General features: G+C 39.4%; 1 protein-coding gene across 11 annotated transcripts in view; it reads right to left on the bottom strand.

Annotated features, from left to right (window-relative positions):
* NRXN3 (neurexin 3) overlaps window positions 1-17,474 on the bottom strand; it is a 1,027,951-nt gene that overhangs the window by 125,935 nt on the left and 884,542 nt on the right. For all 11 annotated transcript variants that reach the window (XM_074910039.1, XM_074910048.1, XM_074910050.1 and 8 more), the window contains one exon: window positions 16,090-16,261. In XM_074910039.1, the coding sequence (XP_074766140.1) occupies window positions 16,090-16,261 (172 nt within the window). The remainder of the gene's footprint in view (window positions 1-16,089; window positions 16,262-17,474) is intronic.

The raw sequence follows: 17,474 nt of genomic DNA, 5'->3' as shown, positions 1-17,474 counted from the left end.
TAAGTTTCTACTGCCTCAACCAAAATCTTTATGCTGATGCCACTCTATTTTATCTTATCTTTTTTAGCCTAAAAAACACAGGGTCCTAATTCAAAGCAAAGCAGCATTCAGGCCAAAATCACGGGGAAATTCAGAGGCAAACTAGGAGATTGGAGTTTAAATGCCTGTCCAGAAGGTGCAGCTAGCAAGGGCCACTGTGACATTAACAAGACTAGGGAAGACTGTGAGAAATCATCCAATTCACCCCTATGCCCCAGGACAAGATCAGTAACATTTCAACCTCCCTTAGATGAGTCTTTCAATCCTGTCTTGGATGACTGAGAAAATGAGTGCCTTGCCCCTGATAATCTAACACAGAAGCACAATAGGAGCAAAACAAAAAGAAAACTCAGACTAGCAAAGGTGGAAGAAGGTTAATCAAACTTTTTCAAGCGTGCAGAAGAAAAAAAAAAAGTCTTATGAAAAATGTGATTCAGGTCTTATTTTATATGAGCAGATTATACTGAATCATTTGAGCCCTATAGAAGCTGAGGCCATGGGCATGAGATAAAAGCAGTGTGCTTTAGTTCTCTTTTGATTTATGTTGGAAAAGTGAACTAGTGTACAGTATAGAGAAGGCAGTTACCAGTTCAACCTTTTTACAGAATAAAACAATTTGGCTGTCTACCTTACCAGATTTTTGAGATGCTTTGTAAGTAATGTGCAAATTATTGGGTTTTCACTGACCAGGTCCAAATTAAACCCTGTATCAGGCAGTCAAAGCTAAAGTGACTATTAAAGAACAACTGAAACTACCTATTGATCTTTCCATTTTAAAGAAGAACAAATTTCATTTTGCAGGAAGAGATATGAAACAGAGGTCAGAATAAAATCCACTGCTACTTTTCCCACATCCTGCTTCTTTGATTCCTTTGAAAAAGGTCAGGATCTGATTTATATAGCCCAGTGGGAACAAGCAGCAATAAACAAATGCTAAAAGCACTTTGTTTGTATTGACACTTCCAATTCTATTAACTCCCATTTATCTAAGGGTTGCTTATCTGTTTTGTGGATTATGCAAAGTCAGGGCAGAGAAACACTGGATCTAGTTTACATGTGTTAGGTTAGGCATTGGAGCTACATGAGTGCAGCTGTTTTGCTTCCAGGACCAGCCTCAGACTGAAAATAGAGCATCTGCCTTTGCATGGTGCAGGATCTGAGGTACGAAAACTCGTGGTCTTTCTTATACCTGCCTCAAAAGAGTCAGTGGCTCACTATCATACTCCTGCGAACAAAAGCACTCAGGTAGACAGCTAGTTTAGGTCTGACACTGCCAGCAGGGAGGTAAGTCTAGAAAGAGCCTGGTTCCTGCAGAACCACCTGGGGCTCAGAGAGCACTATGGTCCCCATTCAAGAAGGTCTCTTTTTTTATGTTTATCTGGCATTATACTGAAACCAAGACTCCTTGTTGGAAGGTGCTGTCAGGCACTCCAGTATCTATGTGGGAATCGTCTCTGTTCCAGCAGGACTTCCAGTCTCTGCCTTGGTGCTGGCAGTGGAGCTCTGCTGGCTCCACCAGAAACCTTCAGGTGTTTCTGGATCTCACTGCCCTGTGCACGTATTATCAGGGAGATAATATGGGGAGCTGAATATACAACAAATAGAGAAAGCCTGTACAGTCCTTTCCTGTGAATACAGTGCTGAGTATAGGGAGGCTGCTCCGTCAGTAGCATTAATGAGAATAATGCTATAAAGCATTTAGTCAAATGTCACCGGTGAAGATTGGAAAGCTAGCCAGTTACAAATAACAGAAAGGCAAAAACTCTATGAAAGAGGGCAAGTTCTCTAGGGTGAGTACCAGGAAAGAACTAAAAGCAAATAAGTATCTGATGAAAGAAGTTTGTTAAGAAGCATTTCTTATTAAGATTACATATTAGGCAGTGCTACAGTCTCCTCAGGGAAATTCTTGAATTATATAAAATTTTACTTGATATTGGGGGATATCAGTTGATTATAGAATGGAATAAATGAGACCAAACAGGCCTTTCCCATCTCTAATTGCTACAAATCAGTGATCTTTTCCTCCTCTTGAAATCAATTCTTCTGTTTTCATCTGCTTAGAAAAAGGAAAAGAGAATTCCAGGACCCTGTAGTGATCCAGTAAGCCTTCTCAAAGGCAGCTGACATTCACAAAGCCAAGCCATGAACCAAAGGCACAGAAAACATGCATATGGTAAAAAAATCATTACTGAATAACATGGTGTCAAAAGTAAGATAGACCCGTGGGAAAAGGAACTTGTAGTTTCTGTAGATATATTTTCCCTACTCCAACCTTTTAAATCAATTTATTTCTTGGAAGTGACCCAAGTTTTGGAAATTGCTACGGAAATACTAAGTAAGGAAGGGCTAAAATACCACCCAGTCTGCACATGACAGACTGTTATGCAGAATGAGTCTCACTGACTGAATTTGTGGGGCTTAAGAAAAAAATACAAAAGATTTTGGAAGTTCAACACTGTAGTTTTCAGTCTCCAGGGCGCTCCAGGGACTCAGTAAATAGCAAAGATGTAAGTTCAGTGACCCAGGAAGGTTTTCATACTCAGTGAATTGCAGAATATTTTCTATTTAAGTCTCTGCAGATAATGTAAATTTGGGCTTTATTCCCACTTTGCTGAGTGGTAAAAGCATTGCCCAAGACCACAGGGAATGGCATCTATAAAGCCAAATCTGGGATTCAGGAATTTCTGCTCCCAGTTCCATCACTGGCCCCTTTCACTTCTGACCATCTTTTCACACAGTTGCTCTGCTTCAGTCCACAGCATTGGATTTCAATGACTGTGCTTTCAGGTGCCTTTTGATGAGCAGGGAGAAGGCTGATGCAGATCTGTGAGCCCCTTCTGTCACTGCATGTCAGCTGTATCAACCTGGGATTACAGCTGGCACTGTTCTTTCTGCAGGCAATAAAATCAGAAAAGCACAAAGTTGTTGTTCAAGCCTCTGATCCCTCAGGCCAGATGTTTGTTTATCACTCTTACTGCGTGTGTGTGTGTGTGTGTGTGTGCGTGCGCACATGTGTGTGTACAAGAGACAGGGACAGAGGGAAAGCCAGAGAGGGAGAGAAGAAAGAGAACATATTCTAACAACTCTGTCTGACCAGAAAAACTGAAACAGAACTAACTAGGAGAGAAATGTAACCATATTAATGTCTGGGAGTTCACTGCACTGTGCTGTCTAGCAGGACTTTTACCTTCCAGCAATCTTAGTTAGCCTGATTTTCCATCTGATAAATATTTCTCTGTCTTTCTCAGCACTACATCATACAGCCAAATTTTATGTATCATCAGATGACTAAACAAATAGCAATTCATCTTACTCCAGCAAAGGAGCAATTTATCAGAATTTTTGGTGATACTGCTTATGCTTGGTACCTGGACATTCATACAGTCATGTACCAGTGGATACAAACTGATGAGAACAGCTCATAATATCTGAGCATTGAGACAGTTAGGATAAGCACATTTATGTGAGCAGATGTATACTTAGCGTGTAATTGTTAGCAAGACCAAGCTATCAGGATATACCTACATCTCTTAGTATGTAACTACTATCCATGGAAAATGGCATCATGATGATTTTAGCAAGAAGTGAGCTGGATGTCAGAGATACAAAATAAAAAACCATAGCTTGGATCCCTCTGTGAAAGCAATACACCTATTTTGCACCATAGTATCTCAGGGAGAGGGACTCAAAGGCCTGTAGTGAGTATAAGAATGTAATCCCAATTATTAGGGAAATCCCTCTGTCAAGGGTTGTATCAGTTACAAGAAGGGTGAGAACAACTAGGTAGAAAGATGCATCACTGCCCTATGTATAGTATATCTTGGCATACTTTAAGTCATTGTTCTGACATACAGCAAACCTAGGACTGGGGAATCGTAAAGTTAATTTCTTCATGAGTTACAATACATGTCATACTACCATTGTCAAAGGTTAACACAACTTTTCATAAGCATTCACTCTGTGTTGCAAGAATTTATTTTATAAAGAATCCTAGTCCATAGGTTAAGCTAAGAGGAAAGGACTGAGATTTGAGAATCAAAATCATCAATGGAAAAAGAATCAGACAAATGGAAAAAAAAATACTGATGCCACTAAACTACTTAGGTTTTCTTTTGTTTTGTTTTAAGTTTGGCTGAGTAATGTGTTCACAATACAGCAGAGTAACTTCTATCAAATTCCATCTGGGGAGGGAGTGGGAGTATTTCCACATGATCACCTCTCCCTGAATAGATTAATGAGGGAAAAAAGGAAGCATTTGCTTTCCAATAGAGTAATACAAATGTAATGACTGTAGACATGATACAAACATGTACAGCTTATGTGACTTCATATTTCAGGTCACAAACTAAGCATAACAGTAGGGCAATTTTTTTTTACAAGGACATCTTTTGGGGCGTATTTTTGTTGTTGCCATGTTGGGTTACTGTAATTCTCTGAAGCATCAGACTTGGCTGCTCTCCAGCTCAAGAAAGTGATTAGATGAACAAACAGGCTCTAGGAGGACAGAATAGAAACCATACAAAATCCAGGACCACTGGACAGAAGTGTCATTCTGACCATTAAAACAAATTTTCTTCTGATGTATGTGGTACTCGCTTGTAGATTTGACATACTGAACATCTAGTGTGATTCAGGAAGATGCAAGAATGATGCTTCACTAATTCAACTAATAGCATGCAGCAACAGAATACATATCTCTGTTCTTTTGGACAGCACTGACAAAACGTTTTCCTCAAACTGTCAGTACTTTCTGCTGATATTTTCTTCATCCAGGCTATAAACAAGGTAAAGTATTTTGGCTAAATTAAAACTAGTTGTTGGAAGTGTGGGAAAAGCAAAACAGTGAAAAAACTGCAAAAGACACATTTCCTTAACACATGGTGCTCAGAACAAACATAGGACTGGATGGAGATCCAGTGATTTGTGTTGCCATGGCACCAAGGAGGAATGTGAAGTGAGGTGGAGGCTGTGTGGCCCCACTCTTCCCCTTCTCTCAAGGAACACTGGGCATGACTTATGCAGATTTACCTCCTCTTCCCCTTCTCTCAAAGACCATTTTGCAGTACTCTGCGGACCTTATCTCTCATTTTTCCTCTTTTCCCACAAAACCAACACACACACCTTACACCAAGGAACGTGCTGTGTCGTTACTCAAGAAACAATGGCTTGACCACAGTCCCACCCACTGACACATGCATACTTAGATAAATACTCCACTGAGTTTGTATCTAATTGAGAGGGATGATAATCTAATACCGAATTGGAGTGACAGATCTACAGGTTTGTGCTCCTCACCGCCTGCCAAAGGGATTTGGTAAGATTTGGGCCCTCAGCTATGCCAAGTGATTACCTGGGAATTAAGTGTGTGTGATTGCAATCAGTTTTTTGTGTGTAGTGCTATATAGCCAACCTGAAGTTTGTGCATTTATCATAGTCAATCTCAAAGAATCTGTAGATGTTGCATAAGAATAAACCGTACTATTTGTGAACCTGACTGCTTCCCTTGAATGTCACCAGACCTACAGCACACGGGCTGTTCATGCATCTGGTGTCAGGCCTATAGTCACGGCCATAATTGGCACACCTATTGAGAGGTAAGTCCATCCGCCCCTAGCCCCTCTAATCTCTGAGGACTGGCTAGAACCCAAAGGGATTCATCTCTTACCAAATTAATTCATTACTTTAAATGCAACAATAGCATTGCCTCTGTGGTATGTATTTGCATGTTAGAACAACCTATTATGTGACTGTTATGTAGCAGTAATAGAAACTACTATATAAGTAGTAGTATACATCCTTACTCCTTCTCCCCTCTTTCCCACAGCTCGACTATCTGTGGGATCCTAGGTGAGAATTAGCCAGTCATGCCTACTTGCACGAAGATACTATTCTGTGTGTATCCTTCTGTGTGTAAACTCTTTCTTTCAACTCTATTGCCATTAAACAATACTGTACTGCTTGTTCTGCCCAGTTACATGTCTTCATACAAAACCATGCATTTTCTTCTTTCTTCATGTCAAGCTGACAGAAATGTTGGTGCTTGATAGACTACCACTCACATGGGCTTAAAGTATTTAGTGAAGGTAAGACTGCAACTGAATGCAGCATGTTGTAAGAGCCTAGATCAGTTTTGAGAAATGAAACTTTGACAGGAAGGATGAGTACTGGAAGTTGCAATATAGTCCCTTTTTTCTTTTTCTCTCTTTCTTTCCTCTCTTCTGTCCTCAAAGACAGAATCTGGCAGACAGACAAGCCCTACAGCACTTTCATGCAGCTATCTGGGGACAGGGACAAAGTGGAAACATACTACAGCATCATACATCCTGTGGGAAGACAAAGCACAAAGTACATAGAAGTTAAAGTGTAAGAGTAGTGGCAACATTTCCATAATTTTTTATCATGTCAGATCCTATCCCATCATCCAGTATGGATGCACATGCATTAACATGCATTATCATGGGTGTTTTTGCCCAAATTCTGCAGTATGTTTGTCTGTTAGTGACTTAATGTGTGCAGATTTACATCTCAGTGGATACAGGGGACCAAAATGGAGTGTTCATATCATGTAGCCATATTTATCTGTTTTCCAACCTTATAAATATATTATAGATGTTATAGCCCTGCAGTGACAAGCTACAATCAGCTCTTGATTTCATCAACTTGTCATGCTTTAATCATCCCTCTTGGCAGATCTTTCAACATATGTCACTGTACTGCCTTCAAACGGTGCTTCTCCAATGCTGTTTTATTAACCCTGTCTTTTTATATGTTTTGGGCTCATTATGAAATGCAGTAAATCTGTCAAAGGCACTTTACATGCCAGCTCCAATTCATGCTGATAGGAAGCATCTAAGAGCTCATTTAAGTCCCACAAAATGAGTACAATATGGAAAGTCAAAACCCACAAACAAATGTATGACAAGAACCCTGGGGATCACAGTCAGCCCACAGGGCTAATCAAAATTCAGTGCTCTTCTTCCTAACTCCTAACATTACCCGCTCACAAGGGCATTTGGATAGGAAAATGTAAGACCACTGGGATCTGGTGGTACCTCAGAGGAATTCCTTCAGCTTGCACATCAAGCAATGGGACTTATTAATGACTTCAAGTAGTCAAGCACAAGATCCATGTGCCTCTTCACGGAAGATTCAGCCAAGCTTACTATTACCTTTGTTTCAGAAATGAGGAGGAGATCATAACAGCCTCAAGTCTGAAGGACGGAAGGGATTGCTAAAGGGGCACAAGAAGGCAGAAACGAGATTGGGGGAGGTGGGGAATGGAAAGAGGAGGGGATGAGGAGATGCCAAAATCACTCTCACAGGGACAGATGAAATTTGGGGGAGGAGAAGCCAGGCTCTGCAAAGCACAGACAATTAGCTTTTTTCTCTAATAAGCTACCAAACATTTGGAAATCATGGAAGTAGTACAACACGAGCTGTGCAGGGGTAATGTGCAGGGATAAGTACAAACTTAGAAAGAGAGAACTTGTTGCAATGACTCAGACATCTCAGTTATTTCTGCTCTTGTGTTTTCCTTGTTAATGTCCCAATCAGCATTAGGCTCTGCGTTACTGAGCTCATGAGAACTAATCACAATATTGCATATCATTTACAATATAAGAGCACATCAGCTGAAGAAAGGATATGTAGTCTTCTCTTAAATCTTCCAGTGATGCTACTATTAGACCATCCAAACTTATCTTCTCCTTCTTGGCTAATGCATTATAAATAAAATAAAGCAAAGTTGAGAGAGGTAATATCCCATTAGGCCAATTGCTAACAGTTAAAAAATACAGACAAGCTTTCAGAAACAGAAGACCTTAAAAAAATTACAGAGGGAGAAAATTAAAATGTCACTAATAAAAAAAATCAAGAAGAACTTATATATCCAGAAATGAGGCTGCTTTTACAACTGTATTGGACTGAGTCATAAAGACTATCTGTCTGCAGTACTCCTGCCTTGGTTATAAGTGAAGACTACTACAGGTATAACACACTATTCCTCCATAATTAAGGCACTCTTATTTCCTAGAAGATTAGTGTTAACTGTTCCACAAACAAGGGAATTAAGTTACCCTTGTTCAGATGGTTAGCAGGTAGGAAACCACAGAGAACAGAAAAGCTGTCTCAGTCCCCTCCTTTACTCTTGGGAAACCTACTATCTACTGTCTCCCCATATTCAGCATAAAGACAGTGAGATAAACTCAAAGCAGCATGCGCAAAGAATCTGGATGCAACCTTGTGAGACCTGCTGTTTCAAGGACAAGATGGGGACTAATAAATAAATCAGCAGTCATGGCTGGGAGTTGTTTCCTACAGCTCCCCTCTATGCTTTACATCAAACAAATCCCTGCTAAATTTTGTCTTTAACAACTACAACAATCACTGTATTATCTGAGGAAATTCCTCATCATAACAAGCTCTTGTGTGTTTTGTGTAATTCCTTTACAAATAACCTTGAGCCTTGTGTTTGTCCTCTTAATATCTCAGGAGAGGATCTCACTTTCTCCTCCTCTCTCCCTCCCCCCCCCCCCCCCCCCCCCCCCCCCCAATTATCTCTTGCTGTCTTCTGGGTGGTTATGTTTAATCTCAGGATTAGACAGAAGCCTGCAGTTTGCCTTGAACAGCTTATCAGCTTCCAAGAGACATTTACAGGGAGAGAAAGACTCCAGTTTTGATAGCAGTAATTGTATTTAGCTTGTAAGATACAAGGCTATTTATCTCATGGCTAGGAAATCACAGAGGGAGAGAAAGAAAATGTTGCTGATAAAAAATAAATAAAACCAAAAAGAATGAAGAAAATAAAAGAAATAACACCCTCCTCAAAGTCCCTCCAGTAGAGGGATGAGGTGGGAAATGGACATCATTGAACAAAAAGATCACGCCACTTGTGGAGAGAGATTGACAATATCAAGGGAAAGGTGATAAATGGCTTTAGTAGGACAAGAAATTACCCGTTTTGAAGCAGACTATGAACTCCAGTTCAGTAGTCACAATTGTGTAAAACTCAGGGAATTTGAATTGTAGAGATGGGTATAACCATTTTTAGAGATACTGAGTATCGACGCTCCATTTAAAGACAGCTGGAGCTGTGGATATCCACATAGCTGAAAATGAAATCTGTATTCTGTTTTTCACAGAAACTTAGAAGAGCACCCATCACAGATTGTGGGGTGTTGTACAATACTTAATCTTTAAAACAAATTCAGTTTCCTTGCTTATTAAATGCTCTTTCCATTCCACATTTGCAGCATTCAGTCTTCCTTCCCCAAAACAACTCCATGCTCTGTTTCCACGACACCAAAAGCCCTGTAAAATCCCTTATGCTGACTCAAATTCTGTTTGGCCTACTGTAATACTACATTTTTAAAATGCCTACAATAGTTCGGGGCGGGGGGGGCGTATTAAAGAAAAAAATTAGGATCTAGATATTTTGAATTTCATAGGCTGCAACCAATATACTAATTTTAATCAAAAGAGCACACAACCAGGACAGGGTTAGCATCATCTCACTGAAAAATACTCAGCACTGTTAAATTATCCAATGGTCTTCAACAGCAATGCAAAAATCCCCCACATTTCAATTTGTATCCTCTTAGTCACAGAATACTTTTAGTAAAAGAAGGATAAGATGGAACCATGCGTATTATTCAAGTGTATCAAAAGGGGAAGACCAATATAAATATTTCACTTGTTTACACCACGTGTTTTATCACCTCTTCTGGCTGGTTACACTGTGATTGATGCACCCCAGGACACGGTTTGCCCTCTTGGCCTCCAGGGCACACTGCTGACTCATTGAGCTTGCTGTCGACCAGCACCCCCGTCCTCAACATCCCTTTCTGCAGGGCTGCTCTCCAGACACTCCTCTCCCAATTTATACTTGTGCCTGGCATTACTCCATCCTAGGTGTAGGATCCCCATTTGGACTCATTAAATTTCATCACAGTAATCATAGCCCGATGCTCCAATCTACCTAGATCCCTCTGCAAGGCCTCTTGTCCCTCAAGAGAGTCAACAGCACCTCCCAGTTTGGTGTCATCAGCAAACTTGCTAATGATGTGTTCAGCTCCTGCATTCAGACTGTTGATAAATATATTGAACAGATCTGGCCCTAGAACTGAACCTCGAGGAACACCACAGGAGGACACCAGGCAGATGTAGCCCCATTCACTGCAGCCCTTTGAGCCCTGCTGTTCAGCCAGCTCTTCACCCGGCGCACTGCGTACCGGCTCATCTCACAGTTGGACAGCTTGTCCAGAAGGATGCTGTGAGGGACAGTACCAAAAGCCTTACTAAAATCCAGAAAAACTACATCCACTGCCTTCCCTTCATCCACTAGGCAGGTGACTTTATCATAGAAGGTTATCAAATTAGTTATACAGGACCTTCCCTTTGTGAACCTATGTTGACTGTGCCTGATGCTTGCAATGTCCTTTAAATGCCTTTCAATATTAGGCAGTATCATCATCTTCATAATTTTTCCAGGTACTGAGGTTAGACTAACAGGTCTGTAATTCCCTGGGTCTTCCCTCACACCCTTTTTGTAAACTGGAATAACATTGCTAGCTTCCAGTCAGCAGAGACCACCCCAGGCTCCCAAAACATTTAGTAGGTGATCAAGAGGGGTCCTGCCATAAAATCTGCTATCTCCTCCAGTACTCCTTCAGTTCGTTGGATAATGTCTTGAGAGAAGTATTTAGGAGTTTGGACAGCTTGTTTTCTTGTCTTACATAACATGCCTGGTACTAACCAAACAATTTCAGATCTTTCCACCAAGTAAATGAAAAATATATTGTAGCAAGAGATACCTCATGCCTTTCACATTTTAGATAGGTAGGAACATCTAGACCATTATCACTTTAATGTGTACTTCTGGAAAGCATTTTATTTCAGGCAATGCAGGTGAGAAAGAGTGACTTTGTCTCACACAGACTACTAAAGATGAAGTTCAGTGAAGACTTTAATGTGGCATAATCCAGTCTTGCTGATAAAGGAAGTTATCCTATCGTTCCTTGTACCCTGACTAATCATTTTCACCCCTATGTGGCCACTTTTCCTGGACCAGTTACATGGTGAATGGCATTGGTAAAGTGACCCCCCTGAGCAGAAGATAAGAGGGAGTAGAAAACAGAAATTTGGCTATTTAAGCAATATGAGTATGGGAAGGAGTAATGAAAGAATGAGGTCCTCTGTCCAGCTCCAGCTGTATTCTATGGTAAGATCCATCTACATCAGCATTTTTGTTTGAATCAGAAGCCTGCCTCCAAGGTGCACCTCCCAACTTACTTTGTTCACTTACTGAAATGCTGTCAGGGAATACAAACTGGATTTCTTCCAAATTAAAATAAACCAGAAGATAAGACTTAACTGTTCAGGGGGCATTCAGTCCTTGGGACTGGAACTATTCTGAAGGAAAACCCCAGAACAGATATCAGGGTCTCAGAACCAACTTTTTTTTTTTCCCCTATAGGTATGCACTTAGCAGGCCACAGCACTTGCCAAAGCAGTCAGAGTCCCTGGAGTTCTGCTTTCAAGAGCTACCTGTCCAGTTTTTCCTAAAGTCCAACTTCCTCTCAAATGTGTACTTGAGAGAGAGAATGAAGTAGGGGAACAGAAGATGAAATCTTTTTTCCTTTATTCAGTAGCAATAGATCTGCAAATTAATGTCATTTGAAAGGGCAGAGACTCCTAAAAGAAGGCTGAGAGATCACTCAAGAGAATGATAAAGGGGAAAAAATATAAAATCTGTACTGGATGGATGAACTAATGAATCATGATAAGGATCCAGTTGTTTAATGCTGTCCTATTTCTTATTTTTAAGATGCATTAATAAAATGCAGCCTACAGTTCTCTTTCTAAATCATGTATTTAAATAACCTCCTGCCTTTTGCCTCCCTTCCTTTAATCTTCTTTAAAACATTACTCCAATTAGACTTTATTTTTGTGTCACTGATACTCTTGCTTTACAGCTTCTCTTCACCTAGTTTCTTTCTATTTTTTTATGGCAGAAAATGTAGTCAGTGCATGGATGAATGAACAGGAATATCAGGCTTGTTTTAATGTACACTACAAATCTGGCAACACATGAAGCATTTCTTTGCAAGCAAAGACAGTGGACAGAGAAAAAAAAATAAATCCTGTCTAAGAATTAATGAAAAATTAGGGAGTGAGGCATCCCAGTTCTGTATCAAGTCAGAAGATTTGTTTTTAACTCTTCTGAGAATTGCTGACTCCATCCTAAACCTCAGGATTCCTAATTTAAATCCTTCTATCCCACTGTAAAGTGTCTCAAATTTGATGGGGTTCACTGCAATCTGAAACAAAAACATGTCAGATGCTTCCTCTTCCTGAATTATCTTTCCTATCTTACATACTCTTGGTCCAAAATGACTCCTACTTCATCATCAGAAAGATTTATTTAGATATAGAGTAGGCTCTCAGCAAGAACATAAAAGCAAGAAAATAACAGTGACCAAGAACAACCTGTTATCTGGGATGTACACCAAAGGGTGAAGGCCTGTGAGACAACAGAAGGGAGACAGTCATGGAAAACTGCACTTTAGGGCATAGAAATTCATACAAGTAAAAGGTATATACCTTGACTGAGAAATACCTTGTGACAACCAATTTAATGAATCAAGCATCAAGGAACTGGCTATAGGCACAGGCGATGGAAAAAGCCCATCTCCTTATTGTGTACTTGAGGGAGAGGAAAAATGGCAAAACTAATGCAAATAGATCATAAATGGCTCAATGGTTTTGCCTGAACTACATCACAGCAGCTGAATTGCAGATAGCGGCCTCAGTGTTAATGCAGCTATTTGCCATCACCCAGTTCTCAGAAGCTTTGCTCAGATACCTGTACTGGGCCACTGTTCAGTCTTACTGTCCAGTAAGAGAAACTCTGGCAGGGTTGGAAAGGTACAAACAGTGAGAGATATCCCTAATGACAGGTTATTTCAGTCACAAAGCTTAGCTCCAAGTTAATTCCTTCCTTCACCATTTCTCTCTAACCCTTTTCCTCACAAAAAAGCATAAAGCTCATGTTGCAGGTGACTGAGATGCAAGTGGATGCTACAAAAAACACAGTATCAGTGCCTGAATTGTAAGTTTGTTGCTTTTCATTTTCCTTCTACTTCTTTGTCTTTTATTTGAAGTTGCAAAAATACATCTTTGAAGTCTTTTAGTCCCATTGGACTAGTTTTATTTAACTTCAATTTAACTGAAGACTGTTTTAAGGAAAGCAAATATTCTCTCTCTTTGCTCATTTAATGAATATCCCACTTTTATTTGTAATTTCCATTGAGCAAGTAATTATGAGTCTAATGTATAATCCTTCTACAGGTAATAAAGCTCAGAGAGGAGCATGGAAATGCCATTCAGAATGCAGCCCTGCTGCCTGAAGATTACAGCACATGTGATGATGAGGAAGATACTTCAGCTAGTTTATAAAATTTGCAAACATTAGAGATGAGGAAGACACTTTAGCTAGCTTTAAAAATTTGCAAACATTAGGCTGTAGCACTGCGGAGAAAATCAAATACACATGGAATTGTTCTTAACAGCATACGTAAACATGCATGTGCTACAAATATGATGGTTTTTAAAGCTACAAATAACTGTGCTTCCAGAATTGATGTGATTCTATGCATAAAATACAGGACTCCTTAGCTATTATTACAAATGTTTGATATGAATTGTAGTTACAGCAGTCTCCAGCTGAAACACACTGGATTAGACTGGGTCAAACAAACCACAAAGCTTTTTACAGAGTTGAAACTCGGCTGAACACTGGTTTGGTCTTGCACTCAGTATGAAAAACACTAGTACAAGTTTGGTCTGTGAAAGACAAATTATTATTAATTTCAAAAGCTCCTGTATGGTCTTCTTCTAAAACATTAATTGCTCAGAAAATGGAACTAATAAGGATTGATTTCCCGCAGTTATTGGCTCATTGAAGTTTTTTCTGAATCTGAGGCATTCATAATGACTATTATATGGATATTCTGGTATTTAACATGAATTGAGATCAAGCCATAGTCCTTTCCTCTGGCAGGGCTGGAACACTGCCCTCTTCCCTTGGTTATTCTCCCTAGCCACGTACGATCTTTATTTTTTTTGACTTTTGCCCTTATTTTAAATTCATCTAGAAAATTGTTTTGAAAGAAACTGGAAAAAATAAGGGAGACACATGCACACACACAAAGTATGATCCCATAAGCCTTATTTTCACAGGGACAGGCTGAAAACTTAATCATCTACAAACAGACAGGAATTGAAATACACGCATGGAAAGGAAAAGGTGTCTGGAATATAAAGGTGTCCTTTTCCCTTGGGCTACAGCTGCATATACTCAGTACTAGCCCAGAACATAAGATTATGCTGATTTTGTAAAACTATACATCTTCTAATGAAAACAGAGGAATACCTTTAGCCAAGACAGAAGAAGAGGGTACTGAGGTAGTCTCCGAGTGTGATTTATTTTCCCATTAAAAAAAAAATCTCTAAAGCAATGAGCTGAATATTTTGTTTCTTTACACCTGGGACTTCCTACAGCAAGTAATATAAGAAGAAAATTTATTCATAGGGTTTTTACTGACTGTAATTGGCTGCCAACTGGATCAGAGGTATTTTACCACAAAATAATTGATGAAAGCAGCAGAAGAAGGATGCTCAGTTTGGTCCTCTCTTAGCCACACTTCTCTCTCTGACCAATGGATAGCAGAGCTAGAATCTAACTCAACATGTCTGTCATGGCTTTGAAAGCCATTGCTTTCTTTGAAAGCAATTATTTAATAGAAATAAGGATAATTATTAAAATGTACTCTTTTTCATATACATCACCAAAACACTGACAAAGTGTCATGTTGAATATGTGGTAGAGAGCACCACAGGATAGATCACTCACGTTAAAAACTTTCTTGTACACTTTCTGAGTGAGTGGAAGAGATTAAATTATCCCCTTGGAGAAATTTGTTAGTGTAACATTGCATAAACAATTAGGATATTTCTCATAATTTGAGGTTAAGTGGCTTGTGGACAACTCCTACACAACTGGCAAATTGCCTCACGTTTGTCACAGAATTCTTCCTTCTGTCCCTGGTCAGTTATGTACAACCTAGAAAGAAAGAACTGGAAGTTGCTTAGACTTAATACTGGAAATCAACAAGAGGATCATGGCTTGATCTTGGACAAAATGTGTATAAGAAGAATGTGGTTAATGTTGGAATTCTTTCCTTGTGCTCCTCCTGCCTTTTGTAACCATCGACATCACCAAGCCTCCGCTATCTTATGCACTGTCAGCATCACATACAGCGATCCGTTTTTCATTTGTAGTGAGTTTGACATTTTAGCATGGTGACATATAGTATCACGAGGTTGTGATTGGCCAGCGGTGGTATAAAACATGGGATAGTGATTCAATAGCCAGTGGTTCACTACTTCTGGTGGATTTAGGGTGATGATTTTCAAAAAGATATTGAATTGTTCTGCTGCATTTTGACCTAAAGTCAACTGAGTTGACAGTTTTGGCTAGATTGTGTGTCAACCTTTACATTTGCAAACCTAAAAGAGAGAGTGAAATTCAGATGATGAAAAATTATGAGGCAAGCATAAGGTCTGCTTAAATACTTGTAATTTAATCTTCCATATTCCTTACATTTCAACTCTATATCTATATAGAGAGTATCTTGGGTGTGGGCAGTTATCTTTCCGTAAGGTCTGTTCAAAACTTTTCTCCCTTAAACTGTTAGAAAGTATCACAAGTAGCAAAACCAAGTTTGTTGTTGAATCACTTTGCAACTCTGCAGAACCAGGATTCACTCACAGACCTCTGAAATAGCAGGATCCATGTGCATCATACCACACAGTTGGCATGCTTATTCTTCTGCTGTAAGGACCATTGTTTTCCAACAGACAGAATGTGCATCAACAGGCTGGTCAATTTATTGAGATGAAGCAACAAAGATTTATATAGCAACCAGTCCTTATTAAACATTAGTTTGCAGGTATAGATACACGGAAAAATAAATGGAAAAAAGTATGTACCTGTTGGGTAGTGTTCATTCACTGGCCAGCTGTCAACCTGAAGTGTGGCATTGCCACCATTCCTGGTAAAGCGTACCACATGGTATTTGCCATCATTTACAGGTGTGCTTTCCTCTTTAATAGAGATGTCCACTGTACCAATATTGAAGACTACACCAATCTTGCCTTGCTCCTAAAATAAAAGAAAAAAGAAACAAATGCTTGGAAATTGCTGCCTATTAGGAGAATGTTCTTGGCCTATAAATCTCTAATGGGTAATTGTGCCAGTAGATGGCACTGAAGAATACACACAAGCATCGTTTTGAGATTTGTTGGGACACATTTCATTAGCTCTTCTTCAATACAAAATACTGTCTTTTAAATGTTTCTTTACATCATTCACCTGAACATAGTGACTCATTTGTTCCCTTAAAACATCAAAGACGACAGGTGAGAAATCAGGCAACAAAAACCAGGAGATGTGGATAAATAGTTATTTGAGCAACATCTCTACTGATCATTGGTAGTTGCTTGTTCAATTGTCATCTGAAATGCAGCCACAGGCAGGCTGCAACCCAACAACTATTTTGTTCTGTTATTCTGCTTGTGAAACAAACATCCCCTACCCCCCAAAAATAACCATGGGATCTAGCATGGAGAATGCAGTTACGAGATGGGTGGAACTCCAAGGGAGCAAAAAATTAATAAGTTTATGCATTCCTGGCAGAAAAAAAAATGTAAAGCAAAACACAAAGGAAATCCTACAGCAAAGAACAGTGACCATGGAGACAGGGGGCAAATCCAGGATTTATTTTCAAATTCTTTCCTACACTACAACACCTCATTAAAAGCAGTCTTTACCAAGATCTACCTTCCTTCTAAAACTGAAAGACAAGCTTTACCATCAAACTTCAACACTTCATGATGGATGTGACCTTTCATTCCTTTCCCCACACATTCAGCTAGCAGATTTTCTTTCCACATTACCAAATACAGATATTAACTAGACCAGTAAGTATGTAACAAAGAAAGATTTACCACTGAGCCACTTTCAATGGTAAATCTTTAATGTTTATTTTGTAGTTAGAGAAAATAAAACCTAACCATACAGCAAGCGAAAAGCTGAATACGGAGCCACACAGAGTATGAAAAGTACATACTCAAAAAGGGTTCAAGAGAATTTTAACAGTGTACAGTTTTTCCTCTCTGCTTTAGTATTCACTGGACTGTCCCAAAGACTTCCCATGAAAAGGTGACCATTAATTAAAGTTTTTGAAACCTCCAAGTGACATCAAGTGTTGGCTTTATATCTTGGAAAACTGAGAACCATTTTATTTATAAATAATGAAGTGAACTCAGCATTCAATCTGTATTTTACATTTCCCCTTCTTTATTTAAGAATACAG

Source organism: Athene noctua, chromosome 6 (assembly GCF_965140245.1).
Source record: "Athene noctua chromosome 6, bAthNoc1.hap1.1, whole genome shotgun sequence".
NCBI classification, from domain to species: Eukaryota; Metazoa; Chordata; class Aves; order Strigiformes; family Strigidae; genus Athene; species Athene noctua.
The sequence above is the reverse complement of the archived record's forward strand: the minus strand, read 5'-3'. Positions and strand labels throughout refer to the sequence as shown.